This window comes from Hippoglossus stenolepis, chromosome 2, assembly GCF_022539355.2.
Source record: "Hippoglossus stenolepis isolate QCI-W04-F060 chromosome 2, HSTE1.2, whole genome shotgun sequence".
NCBI lineage: Eukaryota > Metazoa > Chordata > Actinopteri > Pleuronectiformes > Pleuronectidae > Hippoglossus > Hippoglossus stenolepis.
In genome coordinates this window covers 3,890,825-3,900,738 of record NC_061484.1, presented here as the reverse complement: position 1 = coordinate 3,900,738, position 9,914 = coordinate 3,890,825, and the positions used below count along the sequence as shown (strand labels likewise).

Genomic DNA, 9,914 nt, shown 5'->3' with positions numbered 1-9,914 from the left:
TGGGTTTCTTCAGGAGAGGGTTCACTCTTGCCTCCTTCAGAGAGTTAGGGAAACAGCCAGTTGACAAGGAAGTGTTGATAAGATGGGTGAGAAAAGGAAGAAGGTCGGGAGCAATAGACTGAAGAAGGTGATGGGGTCAAGGGGGCAGGTGGTTGGGCGGGCGGAGGTTACCAGGGAAATAACTTGATTGGGAGATGGGGGTGAAAGAGGAAAGAGAAGGGGATGGAGATGAAGTTGATGGAAATTTGATTACAGAAGGTGGGTTTGAAAATGAGGAGCGTATGTCATCAATCTTTTTTGTAAAGTAGTTGACAAAGTGGCTTGGTAGAAGGTTGGAAGGAGGAGGGGGACTGGGGGGGTCAAGGAGGTTGGAAAAGATGGAGAAGACTTTTTTGGGGTTTGAAAAAGAGGATCGAATTTTAGTTTGATAAAAAGAGCTTTTGGCTGCAGAAATAGTAGCAGAGAAGGAAGGGAGAAGAGATTGATAAGTGAGCAGGTCATCAGGGTGTTTCGATTTACGCCATTTCCTTTCTGATGCTCGCATAGTGGCTTTGTCGGCATGCATCGAGTCAGACAACCACAGAGCTGGGGAGGACTTGCGCACCTGTCGTGAAGTAAGAGGACAGAGAGAGTCAAGAGAGGAGGACAGGGTGGAAAGGAGAGCGTCTGTGGCAGAGTTAGGATGCATGAGTGAAAGAGTCCGATGAGGGGAGGGCTGATAAAACAGGAGGGAGAGAGTGAGCGAATGTTGCGATGGACAGGTACAGTCTGTTGATGTGGTAGGATTGTCAGATTGTGAAAGTGGGAGAGAGTAAGAGATAAAGAAGTGGTCAGAGACATGAAGTGGGGTTACAGTGAGGTTAGAGGTAGAGCAGTTTCTGGTGAAAATATAGTCAGGGTGGTTACCAGCTTTGTGAGTAGGAGGGGAAGGACTGAGTGAGAGAGCAAAGGAAGAAAGTAAAAGTAGTAGGTCAGATGACTTCTATTCTGGATGTTGAATTCACCCAGAAGGACAAGTGGAGGGCCATTTTCTGGGATGTTCGATAGGAGGAAGTCTAATTCCTCCAAAAAATCTCCCGCAGGACCTGGTGGATGGTAGAGATGTGTTGAAAATGTTGATGTATGTTGATTTCTATTGTGTGTTTCAATATACATAGTAGTTATATGTATATTGGGGCTTCAGTGAGGGTAACCTTGAGTCGGGTGAAGGCTGCAGCACAGGAATCGTCCCAGTTGAATGGACATCCCTTTTCTGTCAGGCAGAGGAGTGGGCTGGCGATGGTGGCAAAGTCTCGAACAAAGCGGCGGTAGTATGAGGCCAGGCCCAGGAAGCTGCGCAGTTCACTGACATTGGCAGGGGTGGCCAATCTCTGACAGCAGCCACTTTTGCTGTGTTGGTGGCCACGCCTTGAGCATTGACAACATGTCCCAGGAACTCTGTCTCCCTGGTCAGCCGGTGACACTTTGCAGGGTTGAGCTGCAGCCCAGCCTGGCGGATGGCAGTCAGGACCTCGCGCAGGTTGGCCAGGGCTCTTTCGAAGTTGCTGGCATGCACCAACGGGTCATCAAGGTACACAACAAAACAGCTCCTTGGTACATCCACCAGCACCCTCTCCATTAACCTCTCAAAAGTTGCTGGGGCATTGCAGAGCCCAAATGGCATGACATGGAACTGCCACAGCCCCTGTCCGATGGTGAAAGCAGTCTTTGGTCTTGCATCGGGAGCCAACTCCACCTGCCAGTAGCCACTTCGCAGGTCAAGGAAACTGAACCAACTGGACCCCGAGATGTAGTCAAGGGCATCATCTATGCGAGGGAGTGGTAAGAGTCCTTCTTTATGACAGCATTCAACCGGCGATAATCCACACAGAAACGCCAGCTGCCATCCTTCTTCTTCACCAAGACTGCCGAAGCTGCCCATGGGCTGTTGGAAGGCTCAATCACCCCAGCAGCCGCCATCTCACGGATTTTGTCCTCCGCTGCCTGTCGTTTAGCAAGGGCCAGCCTATGGGGGCGTAGGCAGATAGGTTGGGTGGAGCCCTTCTCGATACTGTGCTGGACCAGCCCAGTCTGCCTGCAGTCTTCGTCTCTGATGTAGTCATTTAAGAGGCGTTTTGCTAATGGTAGGTAGCAGTCTCTTTGACCACTTGGCCAGACTCTCTTCCTTACAACGAGCCCGCATAGCAGCCATTTCTTCCACCCTAGGCACCACTTGATGCTCTCATGCGCCCTTTCTAACTCTGAAGCGCTCGCTTTCTCTCTTTTATCCTCAAGCGGTTAAAAAAACAAACAATAACTCTATCACATCTACAACTAGAGACTATCCACCCCCCTCACCATGTCTTCTCATTGGTTCACAACCAAAAATAAAACACAGGCGTGGTACCTGTCACTTTGACGTAGAGTGTCCAGACTTCTCATTGGTCGGCCGGATTTTGGAGAGAACGGAAATCAGAACCTGACACACCCTCATTAGAAGGGGGGAATACCACACGTGGCAGCCTCCCATTGGAAGAGGGAGGGACTTTGGGGCGTGGCTTTGGGGCGTGGCTTGGGGGCGGAACTTGCTAGCTCCTGATTGTTCCGGGGAGGTGGGGGCGTGGGTTCAAAGGTTCAACCTGTCACTTTGACGAACAATGTCCCTCTTTTCTCTCTTGCAGCACTTCAAAGTTGAATAATACAGACAAAGGGAAATGAACGTATGAATAGCTGATGTTTTCATTAATCTACTTGTGTGCCTGTCTGTATTAATATTATTGATTTTTATAATGCAGATCTACAATTAATACGTCACCAAAAAAATTGTTTTTGTTCAGTGCTGTGTGGCGCTGGTTCATTTCAGTGTTGTAGCAGCACCCCGCCTAGTGGCCAGGCCTCGCACTTTCAGTCAGTGACGCGTTTGACGCCGAAAGGGTCCCTGTGCTGCGGTCTGAGTCCGTCCTGCAAAACAGGCAGCGTCTCCTGTGTCCTCACCGCAGATCAGCAGTGAACGCACCTCAGAGGAGAAGGTAGGCTACAAGACGTATTCAGGTGCAGCACAAAAACACAGGATCCATCTCGACATCCTCTGACAGACGCGCTGCAAGCAGCAGCTGATCTCAGGGACGTTTCTATCAGGTGTTGTGTTGTGTGTGCGGGGCACTAAGAGAAGGAGGTAGTTGGATGCTCTGTGGTTTTGCTGTTATGGAGATGTGATGCCATGCAAAGTGCAGAGGGGTGTGGGCTGGCACCACAGCGGGCTGCCCAGCAGACAGGGCCTGTGTGGCGCAGTTCCAGCGGAGAGAGAACTCATGTGACAGCTGGTCCTCATCCTGCTGCCACAGTCTCATCCCTGCCGCGTCTGGACGCTGCTGACACACGGAGAGAAAGCTGCTCCGCTCTGCAGCGCGATGTCCCCGCGTCGCTTCGCCACCGCAGCGTCTCACACAACACGCTCATCCTGTCACTCATTGCAACCACAACAGGTTTCTGGATGGAAGCAGTCGATCGTTTTCGATCCGTCAAAGGCAAATGAAGGGATATAAAAGTCATGATATCAGCAGGTATCTGGGCTGTCGCGCTGTGACGTTGTTATGTTGGTTGCCATTGAAAACACTCAACAAGAAATAGTTTAATAACGAACAGTCAATGATAACTACACAGAGGGATTCAAATATGAGTATTGCCATTATTATTAATATCATCATATTCGTTTTTTCCCCTGTTAATATTGTTTGAAGTTGTTCCTTCCTCTTGCTGAGGGTTAAGAACAGAGGATGTCGCACCTTGTGAAGCTCTGAGACTAATTGTGATTTATGAAAACAGGCGACACAAATACAATTTGTTTGATTGAAATAAAAGTTCACGCGCGAGTTCAAACCGTGCCGACCGGTGTTGCGCTGAATTGTGCGTGCCCGCAGAAAAGTGCATTCACCTCGCGGGAGCGCGCACCCCCACAGCGGAAAGACGCCACCGGACTTAATCTCTGAAGCGATGTGCTGTATTAATAATTAAGAAGATTTTTATAATCTCGTTTGTTGGTGTTTATTAGTGATGATAAATGATCCGATGCCTATTGTTCATGGATGTTTAGCTACAATTGTCTTCCTGGCTGAAAACAGGGGGTTGCAATTCTCAGCTGGTCCCCCCATGCAGGTCCCTTTTCTGATACTTTGTGGTCAAACACTGATACCAGCTGATAGTTCTGCGTGTTGCGACTTTACATTGAGAATTTCATCCATCTAACACTCATCTGTTCTGAGAAAATGGAGGGATGCATATTTCGGCAGGCTAAAAATCTAAAAATCTGAAATGTATCACCCTCTTAAGTTACCACCAAAGTTTTTGGACTGTTTTGACTTGTTATTGATAATTTCATACATCCAACACTCATCTTGTCTCAGAAAAGAAGGGGATGCAAATCTCAGCAATTAATCAAATACACAACTGCCAAACAATGCATTCACATTGCAACTTTATTTCTCGAGATCTATAAACCAAATTGCATTTTTTAGACGTTTGTCTCTACAGTCAGGTCAATAATACGGAAATAGCAGGGCATTCATTACATGGCAGCAGTTCTGCAGATAGAGTCACACATTCAACACTTCAACACTTAATAACAACCCTTAAAATCTAAGTTTTAATTGTTAAAAATGTCTTTTAGCACATGCAGGCTTTATTTGATTGAGTTAGGCAGTTTTTTCCATATTTTAACGCCAACAATCTCGTCCTCAGAAATATTATCAGACCAATCACAAGGAAACGCTTTTTCAATTGAGTCTAATAAATAATTGATGACTCTAAACATTCACGAACATATATTTATATATATTTTTTAATATTGTATTTTAATATGACAAGAAAGTTGCAAATGATGTGAATGTTGGGCGGCTGTGGAGAGCAGTTGTCCACCAACCAGAAGGTCAGCGGTTCGATTCTCAGTCTTCCCCATCTGGGCAAGATACTGTCTGCCAAATGACTGTGCCCCACCCAAACTGTTTAAAGGTTCAGTGTGTAGAATTTAGTGACACCCCTCCCCCCAGAAAACATGAAAGAGAAACTTCAGTCGTCATAAAAACTCAAAAGGTGTTTAGTTTGTCCAGTCTGGGCTAAAACATGGCGGCCTCCGTAGAGGGCCCACTCCGATGTAAATATAAAGTATTTAAATATAAAGGGCCCATTCTAGGGTAAAGAAAACAACAATTCGTACAATTAGATGAAACACACTAGTGAAAACATCACAAGATTTTTTTTATATTCAATTTCTTCAAATAGATCCCATTTTTAAGACCTACTTGAAAAAAAACACATTACACATGGGAAGTATACATTCAAACAATATATTAAACTACAGAAAAATACACAGGAATAAATACACAGAGAATAATAATAATAATAATAATAATAATAATAACAATCACCAAAAATGTTGATTAGGGTCCAGTAAAAATGTCCATTAAAAAAGAAGATAAACATTAAAACAAGGTGTGAATCATGCTGTGGCCTCTCCAGTCACAATATCTGAACATGCTTTAACCATCTATCTTTTTCTTCTTCTATTTTGGACTGACATGTTAGACGTTGCTCCCCATCACCATCACTTAACACCAAATGAGATATCATCGAATACTATTTGGAAGAAGGATATGAATCCCTCAGTTAGAGTTCCATAGTCTTGTATTGCCAAGGTGCATTGATGCTGTTATAGTAGCTTGGGATGGCCCAACTCTTGATGTTTGTTTTCCCTTTAACTTGTCCCCCGTCTGTTTCTCAATATAAAGCAGTGTTGTTATTTTGAGTTGATCAGAGCCAAGTTTATATATAAAAAGATGCATTTCTCTTGCAGCTACTTGTATGTTCAGGTCATCAGCTTGTGTCCTTACAGTTAAGGTATAGCAGATTACGATTGCAACTACCTGCTGTACGTCATGTAGGCTGAACATAACTCAGAGGTGTCGTGTTGCACTGACAGGACTGTGGGCTTTTGAACAATACACACCTTCTCCACTCAGGTTAATAACAGAGCCACTATTTAGTAATGTAACACAAGTTATCCGCTCTGTACGCACATCATGTTTGTTAACTCTCTGTACTCTGGCAGCAGTAGCTTTAACCTTCACTGCTGGTAAGATAATCAACCTATCATGTTTTATGGACACAAACGTGAGTACAATCCTGATGCTGGTAAAGTTCTGCAATTGTCTAATTTAATGAATGTTGTTTAAACCTGTTTACTGGAATCTCACAGTATCTTCCAGACTGAGCTGTTATGGGGAAGGAGAAGCTCCACATAAACATTGTGGTAATAGGACATGTTGACTCCGGCAAGTCCACCACCACCGGCCACCTCATCTACAAGTGTGGGGGCATTGACAAGAGAACCATCGAGAAGTTTGAGAAGGAAGCTGCTGAGGTACGACTCATATTGTTTTTACTTGAATTTAAAAAATCTTTTAAGGAATTTATACAGTGTAATAATTACACTCTGGTGCCCTGGGGTTTTAATCCAGTTGTAAAAGTGAATTGGTTTCTTGTCGGACTAATCATGTTTATTTGTGTCTTGTCCTGTTTAATCTATGTCTTGTTATTTTAAAATTATGTGTCTATGCAACAAATTTGTAAGCACTTCAATCAAAAATGAATTTTTATTGGATATCTTTACTTAAACATTCTGTAAATTACGAGCCATGTGAGCTTTTGAGTTTGCACGACATGGACGGTTTGGAATTATTTATTAGAACTTGCAGTAGATCATTTTTAATCATTGATCATAATTATTTATGTGTAGGTATAGTCATTTATTACTTAACAAATATCAAGACTGGAAAGTAATTTCCTAATAATTACCTGAATCTTTTACCTTTTTGATATGGTTACTATGAAGAATATATCTTGCATTTATCAAGTACATATTTCATTACTTGGAAGTGTTGAGTATCTATGTGCAAGTTTATTTTGATTTTGATTGCATTGCATGGTAGCATTTTTTTTTGCCGTATTAGAACTATATGGAGCTTTGGACAAAAGTATCAAAGATAAAATTATATAAAGGAAAAGCTCCTTGTGCTTTCCTCTCCTCATCCTCTAGATGGGAAAGGGCTCCTTCAAATATGCCTGGGTCCTGGACAAGCTGAAGGCAGAGCGTGAGCGCGGCATCACCATTGATATCTCTCTTTGGAAGTTTGAGACCAGCAGGTACTACGTCACCATCATCGACGCTCCAGGACACAGGGACTTCATCAAGAACATGATCACAGGGACTTCTCAGGTAGATGAGAGTAGAAGTGAGAGTAGGAAATTAGAAAGTGCTTGACAGGGAAAAAAGAACTGGAGGGGCGGTTGAAGTGTATTTCTCTCTCCTTCAGGCCGACTGCGCTGTGCTGATTGTGGCTGCAGGCGTGGGCGAGTTTGAAGCTGGCATCTCTAAGAACGGGCAGACTCGTGAACACGCCCTCCTTGCCTACACCCTGGGAGTGAAGCAGCTCATTGTGGGCATCAATAAAATGGATTCCACTGAGCCCAACTACAGCCAGAAGCGCTACGAGGAGATCGTGAAGGAAGTCAGCACTTACATCAAGAAGATCGGCTATAACCCTGACACTGTGGCCTTTGTGCCCATCTCTGGTTGGAATGGAGACAACATGCTGGAACCCAGCCCTAATGTGAGTCTGCTGGGAGAAAACCTATTATACTTCGGCTAAAGTATTTTGGATATGTATAGTAACAAATCAGCATGTGTCAACACAGATTTACATTGAATAAGGATGTTGACAGTTATATATTTTGTGACTCCAAAAAATTTGTGATATCAGCTTCCATTAGAAGGTATTATGATTCAGTCTTCCTCTGCTTTCGAGCTCTTAAATGTGTTCAACAATCTAATGAATAAAAGTAAGGTCTTGCATGATGCTAAATCTCAAATGCACACATCACCTCTGTATGATGAACAACAGCTTCTCTCCTTCCACAGATGACCTGGTTCAAGGGCTGGAAGATCAACCGTAGAGACGGTAATGCCTCAGGCACCACGCTGCTGGAGGCTCTGGATGCCATCCAGCCTCCCTCGCGCCCCACCGACAAGCCCCTCCGTCTGCCTCTGCAGGATGTCTACAAAATTGGAGGTGAGGCCAGTGTTGCTGTGGATCTCCGTATAGGTGATGTTTGTTTGGTGTTTGATGATACAGAGTTGGCAGAACAAACGGAAAGGTTTTAAGTGCAAGATGCAAGAGTATTTAGTGAATGGGAGCACCTTGTGAAATAAGAAAGAGAACTGAATGAGGTCATATAAGAATTCCCACTGGCTTATGTCCATAAATGATTCTCTGTCCCTATTCTTTTTTTACTTTTTTAAGTAGAACTGTTCACAGTGTGGATGAGAAAGAATTAGTTTATTTATGCAGCTGTTTCACAGAAAGTTGTTCCTTCAATTAGTTCCTCTCTTTCAGGCATTGGTACTGTACCAGTGGGACGAGTGGAGACTGGAATCCTAAAATCTGGCATGGTGGTGACCTTTGCTCCTGTCAACGTGACCACTGAGGTCAAGTCTGTGGAGATGCACCACGAGGCTCTGACTGAGGCGCTACCTGGCGACAATGTGGGCTTCAACGTCAAGAACGTGTCTGTGAAGGATATTCGCCGTGGGAATGTAGCTGGAGACAGTCGAAACGACCCACCACAGGAGGCGGCCAGCTTCACCTCTCAGGTCTGCATACAGGGATTCTGTATTATGCATGTTCATGATTGTGTGCTTCTGCATGTGCCCTTACACTTCTCTGCCTTTTTCAAGGTGATTATCCTAAACCACCCCGGTCAGATCAGTGCGGGCTACGCCCCTGTGCTGGACTGCCACACTGCACACATCGCATGCAAGTTCGCTGAGCTCAAGGAAAAGATTGACCGTCGCTCAGGTAAGAAGCTCGAGGACAACCCCAAGGCCCTGAAGTCTGGAGATGCTGCCATTGTGGACATGATCCCCGGCAAGCCCATGTGTGTGGAGAGCTTCTCCGAGTACCCACCACTGGGTAAGTCTACTGTCCGGCAACATGGTCTATGTTTGTGGGTCAATCTGTAACTCGGGTATTATTCATTGTTTTACTGAAAGTAATGTGAAGTAAAATCAAAATCAAACGTTGAACTGTCTTAACCTGTGTAAAATGTATATTTGAATATTTTTTCATTGATCCTTCTTCAGGGAGGTTTGCCGTCCGTGACATGCGTCAGACGGTGGCGGTGGGAGTGATCAAGGGCGTGGACAAGAAAGCCCCCACCAGTGGTAAGGTCACCAAGTCAGCACAGAAGGCGCAGAAGGTCAAATGAACGTTGTGCTGGGCTGCTGCCCTGAACGCTCACCATGGCAGAAGACACACTAGCACCCCACCCCTTCTGCACAACATAGTCAGTGTCTGGTCTATTATCACAATGCATCGCAAAAGCAGACGAAGGAAAAAACTCCCACACTGTAACTGAATAACACGTTGAAAAACTATTATATGTAGGTTTCATTGTCACGCAGTTCGTGACAGAACAACAACAAATATGTGTTACAGCTCTCTGGTTGTGTGCCGTTGTAACTTCGCTGTTTTGCACCAGTAATCAGGTGCTGATGTCATTTTGCCACGCCCATGCTGAAATAATGTACGTATTTGCCAGAGAGCCCGAGGTAGATCAAACACTTGCATGTTGCTGTTCCTGTACCTTAGAGAAACGAGCTTCAGAAACTGTCTGATGCCTGAAACCGTCATGCCTTTCACATTGCTCGACTTAAGCTCCCTTGCAGTAGCTCTGTTGCAGTTACTGTTAAGTTCATGCACTTTAATCACTGTTGATGTTCATAAAAGTAAAGATGTTTAAACAGTACGTCTTTGTTCCTGGTTTCATTACTAACTATAACTTAACCTCCACACTCCCAAACCACTGTCACTGTAAAAAGTACC

The 9,914-nt window shown here is 44.5% G+C and overlaps 1 protein-coding gene across 4 annotated transcripts; it reads left to right on the top strand.

Annotated features, from left to right (window-relative positions):
• Nucleotides 1-2,857: 2,857 nt before the first annotated feature.
• On the top strand, nucleotides 2,858-9,837 carry LOC118125818 (elongation factor 1-alpha 1). 4 transcript variants are annotated; one of them, XM_035184843.1, is made up of 8 exons: nucleotides 2,858-3,008; nucleotides 6,230-6,394; nucleotides 7,070-7,249; nucleotides 7,347-7,643; nucleotides 7,952-8,102; nucleotides 8,427-8,683; nucleotides 8,768-9,002; nucleotides 9,173-9,837. In XM_035184843.1, the coding sequence occupies exons 2-8, from the start codon at nucleotides 6,251-6,253 to the stop codon at nucleotides 9,295-9,297; spliced, it is 1,389 nt and encodes a 462-aa protein (XP_035040734.1). In that variant the 5' UTR covers nucleotides 2,858-3,008; nucleotides 6,230-6,250; the 3' UTR covers nucleotides 9,298-9,837. The 4 variants fall into 4 exon arrangements, with proteins under 4 accessions (XP_035040734.1, XP_035040750.1, XP_035040758.1 ...); XM_035184859.1 differs by having other exon boundaries at nucleotides 2,878-3,008; nucleotides 6,240-6,394; XM_035184867.2 differs by lacking the exon at nucleotides 2,858-3,008 and adding an exon at nucleotides 5,149-6,144 and having other exon boundaries at nucleotides 6,240-6,394.
• The last annotated feature ends 77 nt before the right edge of the window (nucleotides 9,838-9,914 follow it).